General features: G+C 53.0%; 1 protein-coding gene and 1 long non-coding RNA gene across 7 annotated transcripts in view; both read left to right on the top strand.

Annotated features, from left to right (window-relative positions):
• Positions 1-16: 16 nt before the first annotated feature.
• Positions 17-4,868, top strand: LOC121074933. The gene is made up of 3 exons (XR_005822627.1): positions 17-107; positions 231-385; positions 4,560-4,868. It is a non-coding gene; the product is annotated as an uncharacterized LOC121074933 (long non-coding RNA).
• A 6,375-nt stretch (positions 4,869-11,243) lies between these two features.
• Positions 11,244-15,690, top strand: part of MECOM (MDS1 and EVI1 complex locus) — a 317,715-nt gene continuing 313,268 nt past the window's right edge. Inside the window, exon 1 of one of the 6 annotated variants that reach the window (XM_040566986.1) lies at positions 11,244-11,478. In XM_040566986.1, coding sequence (XP_040422920.1) covers positions 11,442-11,478 — 37 coding nt within the window. In that variant the 5' untranslated portion in view covers positions 11,244-11,441. The remainder of the gene's footprint in view (positions 11,479-15,690) is intronic. The other 5 variants (XM_040566981.1, XM_040566985.1, XM_040566982.1 and 2 more) reach the window with 5 other exon arrangements.

The raw sequence follows: 15,690 nt of genomic DNA on the forward strand, positions 1-15,690 counted from the left end.
CTGGTCTGTCCCTCTTGGAGCACAAGGCAATGCTACTTCCAGCGGGAGCCAGCTGAGAGCTTGTCCTTAATTTAGGCAGTTTGTTGGCTGCTCCAGATCTGGATACGGTCTGAACCGTGGCTTTTGAATCAAAGTTGCCCTAATAAATTGTATTTTTTACTTTCTAAAAGCCAGATCGCTTATTTAAAAAACAAAGCATAGGTTCTATTTTTTTTTTCTAAACAAACCAGAACCTCTCAGGCCGAAGACCTTTGCCAGGGTTTCATTGCTTGTTGTTGCAGGGAACCTGCCCGTGGCTCTGGGACCAGGCACAGAGAGCCCAGGGCAGCGCGTGGAAGTGTGCCTGCTGAGCCCGGGGCTGGATCTGGCCCACCGTTCTTGCTGTGTGAGTAGACATCCTCTTTCAGTACTTCAGAGCTTTGTAATTGATGTTTTCCACTCATTTTCTTTTTCTGCTGGTTCTGTATTTCGGTCGAGTGGCGTTTCCCCAGCTTTCAGATCTATGCTCGAACGCTGGAAGTGCTCACTCTCATGCATAATGAAAGAGGAAAAGTTGCAGGGGAGGAATTTATTGGCTACGGTCTCCATTCCTGCTCTATATCTTGCTCCACAAGCTCCCACAGCAAGTGAGTGGTAGAGCCAAGAATAGAACAGCACTTCTCCGACACCCAGTCCCGTGCCTTAACCCCTGCCTCCCGTGAGAAATTTTGTTTCGGTTTTCTGTGCGGCTCAAAGATAAGATCATACTTTATTTTGGTGTACAAATTGATCTCCAGGGTGAATGAATAAGGTTGGGAAATAGCCAGAGAATAACACAATGTAAACAGTGAAACACAAGGAGGACATATATATATAATGCTGCGGCTTCTCAGACTGCTGTCTGAGAATTAAGGTAGAATTAATTAAAAATTATATGAAGGGACAGAGTTCTTGCGAGTTTGTCTTGGATGCACGAGCTCTTCTTCAAGGAGAAAGGGGGACTTCTTTTGCTCTTGTGTTCTCAGGGAGCAGGCAGAGGAGGTGCTCTTCTGCCGGTGGCACGGGGCTGTTCTCTCTGCTGGTACCTGCTTTGTCGGGGATATCGACGGCAGGTGCAGCGATGACTGTTTCGGGAACCAAAGGCATTTGGAAAGAGACAGGGTTAGCATGGGTTGGCTGGTGTGTTCCAGCTGCAGAGCGCTGCTATTTCTGTGGGTTGAGTCTAATAAGGAGCAGCACAAAGTCCCCAGCTGCACCCAGCATTCACAACTGGCCATCGCAGCGGTGGGCGCTGGAAGTGCTGGCTCAGCACCCTTGGCTCCTCAAACGGCCACTCCTCGAAGTATGGACAAGAAACTAATACCCTCCCCAAAATATCTAGCTGCACTGGCTTAAAGCGAGCTCGGCTGATATTGATCAGCCTCAGGATCTCTGAAGTGATCTTTGCACCCTACCCTGGATCCCACCTCTTTTAAAAAGTCATATAGGTTTGAAGAGTAAATATTTGAGAGAGATTTATTTCTAAAATCTCTTCACACATCATGAACGGGTGTGTATGTGTATATGCACACACACATATGTATATGTATGTGAGAAAAAAATAGAAATCACTGTGACCGGATAGATTAAAGGTCATGGTAGTTTTCTGTGTCCTTTATTCATGCTTTTTGTATAAGCATTTACGATACAAACTGCAAATACGTTTGAAAATGACCCCCCATTATTTTTGGCACCTAACTGAGTGGAGGCAGAAGCAAATAGCTGGGGGAAGCTGAGGCATGTGCTTACAGCACCGCTGGGACACAGAGATCCTTCTCTCCTGATGTAAAGTAAGACATTTGCTTGCTCACTGGCTAGAAATGATCGGGACTTTTTTTGGCAGTGCTCTACACTCGGGAACTCTTTATTTCTCACCACTGAAGCATTTGGTGGGAACATGCCAGCTTCAGTGAAACTTTTGTAATAAAAAGTTTGTTTTCTGGCTAGAATTGAGAGGGAGTGTGTCCTAACCCTGAGTGCCCGTCTGAGAAGAAGAACTTAACCCCCAAATCTTCATGTTCCTGGAGAGCCCTAATTCTGAGTTGCAGTGTTACTAGAGTGCTCTTTACTTTTCCTGTGCTTCCGCAAAAACAAAACAAATAAACCAAAAGCAACGAACAGAACCCACTTCTAAGTGCGTCTTGCTGCATTTGGGAAAAATTCTGAAATTTTGAAATGATTTCTGGGATGGGAAAAATTATTTTTCTTCTTTGCACCTCAGCACTCTGTCATGAAATTTGCATGCATCTGAGGTTTTGCTCTTGGTGAACGAGCTCTCATCCTTACAGCCTGCTGTGAAATAAGCTTAAGGAACTTTCCTGAGCAACGAAAACTAAAAGGCTAAACCACAGATACCTTAGGAAATGTGAGGAAGGAGAATACCAGATCTTTGCTTTCCTGCCTTTTCTACAGGGTTTTATCATTCGTCCTTCAGCCAGATGCCCCGGTGGGGAGGCTGGCTGCTCTCGCTGAGCAGGACATGGGAGCAAAGCAGCTCTGTGCCCTCCGTGGGGCTCCGAGCTGGGGCTGCAGCAGCTCCAGGGCCTGGCAGCACCTCATCAGCACTTCCCCAGCTGCTTCGTCCAGATGGGTTGGGCTCTTACGAGCTCTTTGGTTGCTGTAGGAAAAGCTGAAGAAAAGGGCAGACCTGCAACAAGCGTGAAATGCCATTCTCTGCCCTCCTCCAGGCAGCAGGTACCACGAGGCTGCTCCTGCAGAGCTGCCAGGGAGCTCACGGTGCTGAGCTCACGGTGCTGAGCTTTTGGTTGGAGTCCATCAAAGGCAAAAGAAACCTTACAAATCACTACACCGTGTAAGCATCCCCCTCGGGGAAGACGCTGGAGAAGAAACGGTCGAACAGATGTGTGCTATTAAAATGTACTCAGATTAGGGTGATGAGTGCAAATGAAAGAAACAATATTGAGCAGCAAATGGGAATATTGTGGAAATTTTCCCAAAGACCTTTTGAAAAGATTACTCAGTAGTCATAGTATCAGGATGCTGTACTTGATGGCTCTAGAACAGCGGGACTTCAGAGTACGTTGGGTTTGAGTGTGGCGGAGGTGGATTCCTTTGGGGAATCCTCAGCCAGCAGAAAGGGCTGAGCAACGCTATCAGTGCTTATCTCCTAAACAGGTGATGCAGACTATAACACTTTTCAAAGAGAACAAAGGCAAAGAAAGAACGTGGTTCAGCTCAGCCACTGTGGAAGTCTTGAAAGTCCTAGTGAAAGGTAGCAACAGAGCAGAATATTTGCTGGGAACTGGACAGCAAAGCAAGAGAAAAAATCATATGTTTTCTGAATTATTTGTGTGAATACCTCAAACTTGCCCCAACAAACTTTTTAATTTCAAGTTTAATGTTAATAGATTGAAAGAGCTTTTTTTTTTCTCCCCCCCCCCGCCCCGACCAATTCTTACTCAGACTTTGAAGCTGATAATTTTAATTCAGCAGGGAACGGACGATGGTGTTTTTTGTTTTATTGCAATAAACATGCTACATCTAGGCACCATTTTCTCTTCCCTGTTCTCTTTTATTCTTTATATGATGCTATTTGCATGTTAGCTACAGCAGGCATCAAATAAAATGTTTAATTAAAAAATATTATTGGAGGTCCAGCGTAAGATCGAAGATCACATGCTCTCAGAGATCCAGTACCTCGATACCGCAGGAACGGGTACCTTAGAAATAGTCAGATGGGGTAGATTAGATAGTAATTTATGCTACCTTGTTTGCTTTTCCTTAGTACTCATTCCAGATACTGTAACCTGTTAGAGGTTTTAAGAAGAAATAGTAATTTCTGAAGTGAAAAGTAAAAGGCTTCCAGTTTAAGCAAAACTGATCAAAAAATTATGGAAGTAGGAAAATGAGACCTCTAGAATAAATATGACCAAAAGCATAATAAAAACTGACTGGGAGCATAATCCTGATTGCTAACATAAATCCGTTTGTTGTAGCAAACATTTAGTCTAATTTAATCTTCGAGTGTATTACTGCCAGAAAGAAAAGGTTTTACAGGCTCTAATGTGTTGGTTACTCTAAAAATTCAACTCCAATATTGATGCCGATAGTGTTTCCCGCTGAAAAGACCATTTTAATTATCATTGTCATCCATCTCAGTGAGGTCTATGTGCGTGTATTATATACAGATCATTCTTCAAACTGCTAATAAGTTGGGTACGGACACGGGATCGAGAGATAAGATGAGGCGGCTTCTCACGCAGCCCGTGGAAGTCGATGGGGTTCGGTGGTGTGCTCTTACCTGCGAGCTTTGCTTTGCTTCTGAGTCACTTTGACTTCAGATTAGGTAATCTAAACGACTGGCAGGGAACAGTAATTTTTTTTGTATTCTTTCATGCTCAGAAATTATTCCAACAGTTCTTCCGGCTGATAAATCATAACCAAGTTGGTATCTAATGCGTTTTAACGCTCAGCCGGTATGCGCAGAATGTTATCAGTTGTAGTGTTACAGATAGGGGAGGTGGAAAAGTGGTTTTTAAATCGTGTCGAGCTACTGCAAAGAATTTCCATTTGCCTCTCAGCCATTGCCTTTTGCAATCCCAAGGCAACTGCATCTACGTGGTGGGGTCTGCCAGGAGGGACACTCCGCGAAACACCCTTTGGACCCAGTGGCTCTAAAGAACTTGTGAATTGGATGAAGTGCTGTGATTCCCCAGCAGAGCAACAGAGAAGACCTACAGCTTCTTCTTACCATCTTCCCTGGCATCTTTCCCTAAAAGACTTTAAATGTCTTTTTTTTTTTTTGTCTTTTTTTTTTTTTTTTTTTTCCCAGAAGTGGCTTTGGTAACAGTGCAGGAATGCAAATAAACAAGTAAAAGTCAGTCTAATCAGGCATGCTGTTGTCAGAACTTCATTACTCTTTATTAGCCAAAAAATGGCAGTAAAGGAAGCCAACGACAGCAGTGCAGAGGTGCACCTTCACATCTCAAATTTTGTATTAAGAGATATATTTGTGAGTGCTAACAGAAAGCCTAAGATCCAAGATTTGGCACTTGGCTTCATTCTTGGGAGTGACCACTGCTTTCAGAAATGAACGCAATTTAAATATCCCTATATCCAATGGAAATGGACATCTTGTTTAAATTCAGAGGCAAAAAAAAAAAAAAAAAAAAGGGGGTTAAGTGTAAGACCCCCAATTCAATTTGCATGCTGAGTAATCCGGACTGTAAGAGCAGCTCTGTCGTGTTAAGGTTAGGTCTTTCCTGTGGCTGTTCAAGTGGGCTCTGAAGACTTTTTACCGTGTTGCAGGATATTGAGGGGGGAAGGTCTGACCTCCATCCATTTTTTCAGACACCCTTCTGCAGGTTTCATCACACTCCCCGTGTCTCGCGCGCGGGACCTTGCTGAGGGCAGGATAGGTGCCCAATTGCCTACATACAATTTCATCAGGAAAGGTATATGATTTATTGCCCTGTAAAGGGTTTTGACATGAAGCCTGTGAAAAGCACTATATAAATGCCAATACAATATAAAACGTCACACAAATACTTTACTCATTAATTCCGACCCTGTGCTTTTGGACTGGAGAGAAATGGGAGTGAAATATGAATGTGTTCCTTATGTTTTAGAGGGAAAAATGGGTTTGTGGATTTTATAAAGGCTGATGTGTTAACCTGTCTTTGTGGTTCCTGCAAAGAGAGGCAGGAAGAAGCCCGCTCTTTGCTGACAGTACGGCTCCAAACGAAGGCAGCTAACGGACCAGCAAAGAGAAACTCCGGGATCTTGCTGACAATCCTGGGTCGGGGTCCTGCTCTCACTGACACAAACTGATTTTATTTTTGACTCAGAAATTTCATTTATTCCAGCGTTGCCAGCCAGAGGCCTTTCTGCTGTCGCCCCGTTACGTTTCCCCCCTTACATTCAGTCGCGTTACCTTGTTCAAGCAGCCAGATAACCAAAGCTTCCCCAGCCTCCCTGGTACGGGGCAGGCCTGCTTCTGCACGGGGCTCCGGTGAAAGAAATCATGATTTGGGGGATGGCAGCGCCCCGCTGGAGCTGCTGGGTGCTTGTTGCTCCATTTCCCCTGCGAGCGCTGCCTAGAGGGGACCGCAGCTCCCCAAGCCCACGTCCCAACACCCACGGCCCCTTCCTTCTGCAGAGCCACTGGGGAGGCCCCAAAACACCCCTCTCTGCTTCTGTAGGGATTTTCTGACCCTGTCCATGCCACTGTGCTTAGCGGGAGCCAGACTGGTGTAAATCAGCCCCTGTGCCGAGTCACCTACCTGCACGGTGGGGCTGTCCTTTTATTTTTATTTTATTTTTTGCCCTGTGACCATTGCTGAGCATTGAGGTAGAGTGCTCACTCCTTCTCACCTCCTTCCTTTATTTTTACTTGGGATTGCTTTTCAAATCCCTTCCCCTTTCCATCTTTCTCCAAGATTTTGATTATTTCAATTTTCGCTTTTAATACGATGTTCACTTTCGGCTGATCTCTGCTGACATTTTTCCCTTTTGATTTGTCACACTATTAATTTGACTTTGCTCAGTGTTTTGTCTACATTCAGAGCGTGTTTGTTTTCTCTCTAGTGGCCTGTAATTACTTCCCCCTTCCTCCCCGTTAGTTTTTCCTGTTGCATCTCCTTTAGGAGCAGGCAGACCAGGGGTCACCTCCTGAGGATACAAAGACATGACTTTTTTGGCTAAGTGGTGCTCCAATTCTTGGCGAGGAGCTTGGTTTGGGGGCATTGGTTGTACCTCTTTTTGGTAAACTGGTAAATAAATGTTATGTTTGCAGCTGAGGGATGTACAAGTCCTGCTGTATGTCCTGGGATGGCCCTGCCCTGCCTCTTCCTTGCAGGGCTGGGGGCTTTGCTGGATGGGTTCCCCACTGGTGAGGCTGTTTGTGCCTCTTCGAGGCCTCCCCTAAGGCTTTCAGGATTTCCCTGAAAAAAGGTTAAACGTGCACTTTAGACCTCTGCAGTGCTCTGCTGTGGTGCCTTGAGGCAGAGCCCTGGGGTCTGGTGAAGCCTCCCTCTGGTTACAGGAGGCTGCAAGTCCCATAGGAAGGAGCTCAGGAGACCCACGATGAGGCAGAAAGCAAAATTTGCTTCTTTTGTGCCCCGGCTGGCCACGCTAAGCCAGGTCCTGCTCTTTCCATCCAGCTGCTGACCTCTCTCTCGTTTTCCTTCAGTCCAAACGGTGCAGAAACCCAAGCCCCCACGGGCAGATGTAACTTCACCCAAGCCCCTACGGGCAGGAAGGCGAGGTGCCTCACCTCACCCTACATCCCGCACCGTTTCCACGGGGAATCATCCCCGGCGACGACCTCACCCCCATCCCCCGCGCGCCCCCCAAACCCGCGACCTCTCTCCCTCCATCCCCCGGGGGTAGCACCCCTTCTGCCGGGCACAGGAGAAAGCCGCGCCCGCGGAAATCTCCGCGGGATGCCGGGGGCAGCCTCGGTGTCCCGTCCCGTCCCGTCCCCCCCCCACACCGCGTCCCCCCGAGCCCTGCAGTGCCGCGCCGAGGCCGCGCGGGGGCGGCGCAGACCGCGCAGGAGGCGCGCAGCGTTGCGCGGGGCGAGCCCCGGCCGCGGGGGCGGCGATTTGCGCGCAGCGAGAGGCGCAACCCCGGCCCCCGCTTTGCGCCCTTCTCCGCGGAGCTGGGGGGTCCGGGGGGGGGGGGGGGGAGGTCGGGATCGGGGTCCCTGCACCGGGAGGGCACCGGGGAGGGTTTAGCGCAGGGGTAAAACCGGGGGGGGGGGGGAAAAGAGAAAAAAAAAAGGGGTCTTTGGGGGTTTGGGAAGGGAGCCGCAAAGTTGCAGGGCGCAAAATGAAATGGCTGGGGCTTACTCGAAGGCACGTTTTACAAGGGAGAGGGAAACTGCGCAGAAAATGCATGCGCTTTTATTGCTGGGTTTCATTGCCTGCGTCGCGGTGGATGCTTTATGCTACGGGGAGCAAGTTTAATTGAAGCAGAGCGCTGATTTCGTCTAACAGGGGGCACGGGTTTTGGGGTTTGGGTTGCTTTGGGTTGGTTTCCGAGTTAACCGTTTCGGGGAGCAGAGGCAGCCAGGAGCGGGCTCCGCAGCCTCCGAGCTCGAGCCAGCAAATAAAAACACAGCACATGAAAACAAACACCGAGCCCGGCTATCAGAGCTTCCATATCTCTCTATTATTTTCCCCCGTATTTGGACCCTTTTTTTTTTTTTTTTTTTTTTTTTTTTTTTATCACATCTGTCGTTCCCAGCCTTTCCCAGGACCGCCGAGCAGAGCGGACAGCTTCCACGGGACCACCTAGCACAGGAGGCATTTTCTACTGGGAAACTTCGGAGCCGTTTTCTCCCTCCCTTACCTTCTGGGAGCTCGGAAAGGAAAATTTGCAAGCTTCCCAGCGGTTAAAGCCTCCGTATTTGTCTTCAGACTCACCGGCTTTATCCAAACTTTTGTGTGTGTGCGTGCGTGCCCCCCCCGTGCATTTGTAAAGTAGCCCCATCTAGCAATGATAAATATCCCTGTTGATCACTTGATTGATTACCTCTCGGAAAGGTCACGCGGGCTTGCAGTAATTTCCTTTTGCCTAAGGCTCCCTTTTCACTTTTACTCCCCGCACGACAGCTCCAAGTATACAGGATCTTTAGGTTGGATTTTAACCCCTCCATAGCTCCCCGAAAGCCGGCGGGGGAGCCGGAGGCGCTCGCCCGGCGGGGTCCGGCTCTGGGAGCCCCCTCCCCGGCTCGGCCGGGGGCTGGGGGCCGGCTTTAAACAACCAGACAAGCTATTAATTTACCCGTGCTACCCGGGGTCCTGAACCCAATTAATTTCTAATAATTACAGCCCAAGGGGGCTGGAGAGATCCCTCTGCCTCTTTCTAGCCTTGCCACTCGGCGGCACCGAGGTCAGCGTATAATAATAAAGTGTATATTTTGAAAGTGATCAGCAGAACAGTGAGTTATTGCAATGAATGAAAATTGTTTCCATTTTGCCTAATTGAGCCCATGGCTGAAAGCTGGAGTCCTGAGACTAAATAAAGAGGACTGTTTCATTTCAACGTGGGCTGGAAATCCCTGCGTTGCTTTTTTTTTTTCGGTCGCCCAGCGAGGAGCTTAATTTCTTAACAGCAAACCTGAAATCAAGCGTTGGGTAAACAGTATTAATAATTGCATTACAATGATTAAATTAATCTTACTGGTAGCTAGGAGAATATAGATTGCGATTGAATAGCACGACGTAAAGTTCACTGCACAAAGACAATAGCCCAACAAAATACCTCGATGAAGAATTCCAACTTTTCTCCAAGTAGGCTGCGGGGCTCATTCAATTGTCATGTAAGGAAGAGAAAATTTCCTGTTACGGGGAATGTGCGAGGGGGTGCTTGTGCCCTCCCGGCGCGTACGAGAAAACCATCGCCCCCCCCCCCCCCCGAAATAAATATTTCCGCGTGGCCGTGGACCCGCTGCAAACGAGCTCTCGTCCCCGCAGCCGGCCGTGCGGGGATGCAGCGGAGGCTGGCGGCGAGGCCGAGCCTCCTTCCCCTCGGGAACGAAACGGATTTCCCGGGGGGGTCGTCGCGAACACGCGGGGACGGGACCGAGCGTGGGGAGCCTGCGGCTGCCGACCCCGGGGGAGGCGGGGAGGGCGGGCGGGCGGCGGGGGGCGGCCGGGAGGCGGCCCGGGACGGCGAGGGGGGGTCCCGGAGGGTGGCGAGGCACCTGCCGGGCTCCCGAGGCCGCCGGGACGAAGGGCAGGTGGCCGTGACAAGAGGGAGGGGGGGGGGGGGTGAGGGCTGCCCTCCCCGGGAACGCCGCATCTGCGCTCCCACGCGTGTCCTCCCCGCGGGTGGGCAGGGGAGCGGCAGGCGAGGAGGGGGGAGCAGGGCTTGGGGCTGGCCTCCGGGAGGGGCTGGGGGCTTCGAGGGAGCTTCGTGGGGGCTTTGCGGGGGTCCCCGCTGAAAGAGGGGGTAGGGGGCTAGGGGAAGGGGGGAGTTTTGCAAAGCCCCCCCCGGAGGGATTTTGCTTTTTCCAGACGCGGTGGCTGCGTGGGTCGGTCCTGGGGGTGTTTGGGGCCACCTCCCGGGCAGCCCCGCTCCGGGGGGGGTTTGCCTGGAGGGGCTGGAGGCGGAGAATAACGCCCGGCCTCCGAGGGCAGCCCCGCAGCCCGGCCCCGAGCATCCCCCTGCGGCGGGCAAGGGCTGCAGGGCTGGGAGCTGCCCCCCCAGAATAAATAAATAATAATAACAATAATCATCACCATCCCAATCGCAAATCCCAAATAACGCCCGGCATCAAGGACGGCTCGGCAGGGCGAGTTCCAGCCCTTTGGGGAGCGGTGCGGGAGAAGGGGGACCCCCATCCCGCGTGGGTCCGGGGGGGGGCACGGGTGGGGTGCGGGGGTCTTGGCCCGCTGGGGGGGGGGCCCCGATCCGCAGCACCGGCAGCCGGGAGGGGGGCGGGGGGGGAAGGGGAAGGGGCGATGCTGAGGATTTTATTAAAACAAAAAGTTGAGCAGCGTGTATGTACTGGCGCAGCACCGAGTCTGAAAGATTGTAATTTTCTTTTATGGTGTCTGGCAGGATTTGCAACAGATATTAATGGGAACATAAATAGCGCAGGGAAGGTATTGAACAAAACTGTTTAATGCAAGGAGGTTGTACCGGAGGAAAATCTATATGTAGCTGGGATTGATTCATACCTCGGACACAGCCATCCCCTAAAGGAGTTCCCAATTTCAGCGCGCTCCCTCTTTGATTGGCAAAGCCTGTAATTAAAACAGATTAGAGCGGTCGGTGTTTCTGTTTTAAAAGCGCTTTTTTTCTGCCCAACTGGCGGTGGCTGAGCCGAGTTCAAGGTGGGGAAAGTGTCCGCGCTGGGCGAGCGCGCAGCGCAGCGGTACGCGCACCCACTGAAACCCGGCATCCCATTATCTCTGCCCACCCCGCGGCCGGATGAAAATAAACTTAAACTTAGGGTACGGGCGCTGGAACGGCGGTAATAAGCGAAAAAATAAAGAGAAAAAAAAAATAATAATAATAATAAAAAAAAAAACAGGGAAAAAAAAAAAAAAGTGTCATTTCTTCCAGCCCCGGCCCCTGCCCCGGTGGGGGCGCGGAGCTGCCGGCTCGGAGCCCTCCGGCGGCGGCTGCCCGGCCCGGGCCGGCCCCGGTGGCGGCTGTCAGGGTCCCCCCCGGCGGTGATGGATCGCTGCAAACTTTTTTTTGGCGGCGCTGAAATGTTGAAGAGCGGGGGGGAGCCGCCCGTGCGCATGTGCGAAGGTGTCCAAACTGACAATGCTGGAGAGATAGCGAGCCGGGTTTGCGAGAAAGGGAGAGCGTGTGTGTGCGGGAGAGGGAGAGGAGAGAGGGGGAGCGAGGAAAAGGAGGAAAAAGAGAGGAGAAAAAACAAAAACAAAACCAAAAAAAAAGCCCCCCCAACCCCCCCCGGCAGCATCGGCCGCGGGACTGGCAGCATGCGATCCAAAGGCAGGGCGAGGAAGCTGGCCGCAAGTAGGTGCAATCCCCCTTTCTCTTGGCTTTCCCCCCTCGCTCTCTGCCATGTTGCACAGACGGGGCTGATGCGGCGAGGAGCTTGGCCGGCGGCAACCTGCAGCATCCCCGGCCCGGCCCGGCCCGGCCCGGCTCGGCTCGGCTCGGCTCGGCCGGGGGCGGGGGGGGTGGGGGGTGGGGGGGGCGGGGGGGGTGGGCTGCGGGGCTGCGGCCGGGGCACGGAGCGGGGCCGGATCCTGCGTGGGGGCTGCGGGCTCCCGGCGGGAGGTGGGGAAGGAGTTGAGGAAAAGTTCAGTGGCGAGCGCTGGAAGTTGCTGCCGCCGCCGGGGGCTGGAGGTGGGGGGGGTCGGGCGGGGGGGGGTGGGGGGGGGGGGGGGCGTTGTGCGAGCGGCTGCGGGCCCTATAGTGGGCGCTGTGGGCTGCGCGCAGGGCCGGGGGCCGCGGGTGGGGGTGCGTGTGCGTGCGCGCGCCGAGGGGCCCCGCAGCTCCGCGGGGGCGGCGGCGGCGCGCAGGTAGCCGGCCCCCCCCCCCCCCCCCCCCACCCCCGGCTTGTGCCCCCACCCCAAAAAGACCCCCCCCCCCCCCCCCCAGCCCCTTTATCCGCGGGTCTCGGGGCCGACCCCACCGAGCGGGGAGGGGGGCGGGGTGGGGGGGGAGCGTGGGAGCGCGGCACGCGTGGGGAGGCCGCGGGGAGGCTGCGGGGAGGCTGCGGGGAGGCTGCGGGGAGGCTGCGGGGAGGCTGCGCCGGGGTTGCGCGGAGCTGGGGGGGGGAGGCGGCGGCCGGGGGCAGGGGGAGAGGCTGGAGGCAGCAGCGGAAAAGGGGAGCGAAACGCCGGGCTTTCGGGCGCCTCTCCAGCGGTTTTTTTATACGCTTTGGCCGCCCCGAGGTCTCTGCTCCGCGGGGCGAGGGCTCGGCCGTCCACACGCCAGCGCCGACTTATTTAATTATTTGTCTTACGCTCCCTCCATCTGTTTCTCCTTTCCGATAGGGATCTTTGCTTTTAACTGCAGCAGTGTTTTTATTTTACTTTTTTTTTATTTTTATTTTTATTTTTATTTTTATTTTTAAAAAAGAGGGAATCAACAACCAAACTTCGCCAGCTTTCGCGTCCTATTTTAAAAGCAGCTGATGTCTTTATTTTCCCTGACACATCTGGGCAAGTTTCATTTGATATCCGTGTCGCTGGCAACCCACATTCCCGAGTGAAAAAAAAAAAATAATAATGGGCAGGCAAAAGAAAAGAAAGAAGGAAAAAAAAGAAAGTCAGATGAAATGTTGCATAAGTTGCGTGACGTAAAAAGCAGATGCTTATTTACTCTTTATTTGTGAAGGGGAAAAAAAATAATACAGGAGCGTGGAAAAGGGGAAGCGAAAGATCTCTCCGCATCATCCCCAGCTTTGCCGTGAACCTTAACAATACCAGCAGCAACCTGCCTTTGATTAGGTGATTTTCGAGCGGGGAAGCCGGCGCACACAGTTTGCAAACAAAAATGCTGCTCGGTGCCCAGCTCGGGGTCCCTGCACCGGGGCTAGCACCGTGTCCGCGGCTGCATTAACTAATCCTCCGGCTGCAACCCGCTCCTAAAGGAAATCGGGTTTAAAAAGCCGGGATTCGGGCGTTTTGCGAAAGGCTCGCTCTTTTTTTTTTTTTTCCTTCCCCCGAAGAGCGGCTCGGTTTCACGGCAAGTGGAAGCGGGGTCGGAGGCGACCCCTGCGACGTCGTCGGAAAAGTTTGCAGCTTTTCGGTGCTTTCTTTCGGGGCTGGGAGCAGCAAACATTTCGTAGCCTTCACCCTCGTACGTGGAAAAGCGGCAGGGATCGGGATCCAGCGCGCCCCTTGCATTATTTCACTTTTACTTTTTTTGTGTGTGCGGCAAATAAAAATCGCCCCGGTTGTGCGGCTGCCGCTAATGCTCAGGAAAGCTTTTCCCTCGTCGCTACAGGCGGGTACCTGCCGTGAACGTTTGCTCGGCCTCGGTGTAAAACTGCTAAAAACCAATTTGGAGGTGTCCCCCCCTTACAGTGCGCCCAAACTAAAAAGAAAAAAAAAAATAGAAGAAACAAAAAGAGGAATAACTAGTAGAGGAATAACTAGTAGGGAATAACCAGAGATTTTTTTTTAATGCCCAGCTTTAAAAATAGGGGGATAAGGGAGCTGAAGCCTTCCTCGCTGCCGCGCTTGCAGAGCTCTGTGCGGGGCCAGCGGTGCGGGGCCGGGCGCGGGGGTGCGGGGCCGGCCCTGGGGGTGCGGATCCGGCCTTGGGGGTACGGATCTGACCCTGGGGGTGAGGATCCTGCCCTAGGGGTGCGGGTCCAGCCCAGGAGATGCGGGGCCGGCCATCCGCAGCCGCGCTGCACCTGCGCGGTCCCCCGCGGGCCGGGCAGCGCCGGGCAGCCCCCGGGGTCCGGGCAGCTTTTTTGTGCCGGTCCGGGGGGGGTTGTGCCCTCCCGGGGATCCCTTATCCCCGAATAACCCCCGCCCCAGCCCCGGCCGCCGCAAGCCCGCAGCCCCGCAGCCGGCCCGGGGCAGCCCCCGGCCCCCCGGTAGCCTCATAAAGAGGCAGAAGGTGATCAGCTTAGGGGAACACACGTGAAGAAGGAGGCACTTGTTACTTTTACACTTTATCACCACTTTTTTACAGGCAATTTAGTGCGGCCAAGGTAGATCCAGATCCCCCTAACCATCTGAGATAGTAAAATAACACTTTCCTAAGTTTCAGCAGCTTTTCCTGCGCCTGTAATTTGCCTCAGCCTAGTACTTAAAAAGCCCCGATTGAAAAACAGAGCCGGCAACTTTATTTGCCTGTTTAAGACTCGGTGCGGGAATTTGTTTTCGAGCAGGGAAACGTTTGCCGTGTCCGGGCTCCCAGCCCTCGCGGCGGGGCTCTTCGCTCGCCCTTGCTTTACCCGTGCCTGTACCGCAGCCGGCGCCGTGCAGCCGGCACAGCTCGGCTCGGCTCGGCTTGTCCCGGCTCGGCTTGTCCCGGCTCGGCCCGGCCCGGCCCGGCAGCATCCCGGCGCGGCGCTGTCCCCGGGTGGCTTCTGCGCGGCGGCCGCAGGCACGGGAGGCTCCGGGGCCGGCCGAGACAATCCCATCCCATGCCGGGCACATCGTCCCGAGGCGCTGCGTTAACCCTTGGCAGGGTGCAGAGCGGGCGGGGGGCTTTCCTCGCCCCTTTCTTCCTTTCCTACTTTCCCTCCTCATTTCACCCCTTTTTTTGCCCTTCATTTTTTCTCCTTTTTTTTTTAATCTTTCTTTCTTTCTTTCTTTCTCTTTCTTTCTTTCTTTCTTTCTTTCTTTCTTTCTTTCTTTCTTTCTTTCTTTCTTTCTCTTTCCTTCCTTCCTTCCTTCCTTCCTTCCTTCCTTCTTTCTTTCTCTTTCTCTTTCCCTCTCTCTTTCTCTCTTTCTCTCTTTCTCTCTTTCTCTCTTTCTCTCTTTCTCTCTTTCTCTCTCTCTTTCTTTCTGTCTCTCCTTCCTTCCTTCCTTCCTTCCTTCCTTCCTTCCTTCCTTCCTTCCTCCCTCCCTCCCTCCCTCCTTCCCTTTTTCTTTCCAACCTTCCTCTTTCCTTCCCTCTCTCCCTCCCACTCCCTCACCCAGTCTCTCCTTTCCCTCCCCTTCTCTCCCTCCTTTCTCCCCCCCCCATTTTTCCATCTCCCTCTCTCCCTGCCCACCCCCTCTTTCCCCCCCCCAGCAGCCGCCACCACCACATCTGGCACCGCCGCCTGCCCCTGGGCAGCCACCGCTGCCTGCTGCCCCCAGCTGCCCCCAGCTGCCCCCAACTGCCCCCAAATGCCCCCAGTGCCCCCCGTCTGCCCCCCGTCTGCCCCCAGCTGCCCCCCACCGCACCGGCCCGGCCACGGTGAGGGGCAGGGGCAGGACACAAAGGGAAAGGAGGGTCCGAGGAGCGAGCTCGTCATTAATGCGGCCCTGCTTGTAAATGAAAAATGTAACCCTTGTTAATTAGCGCTGTTTACACGGGGTACAAGAAACTTAAGAAATGTTTCTACAAAGGGGAAGGAACTGTTTACAAAACTCTTTCAAAAGTGTGACATATTGCTGCAGTTCCAGCACTAAAAAGCCAAACACACTTACACGCCTTTGAAGTTGGCTGGCTGAGGCAACATTATTTGACTCGGATTCAGCTATTGCTTGTGGGTATAACTAATGGCTTTTACCTCGTCCGTGGGCTGGGAGGGGCGAGGGCCTGGGC

Source organism: Cygnus olor, chromosome 9 (genome assembly GCF_009769625.2).
Source record: "Cygnus olor isolate bCygOlo1 chromosome 9, bCygOlo1.pri.v2, whole genome shotgun sequence".
NCBI classification, from domain to species: domain Eukaryota; kingdom Metazoa; phylum Chordata; class Aves; order Anseriformes; family Anatidae; genus Cygnus; species Cygnus olor.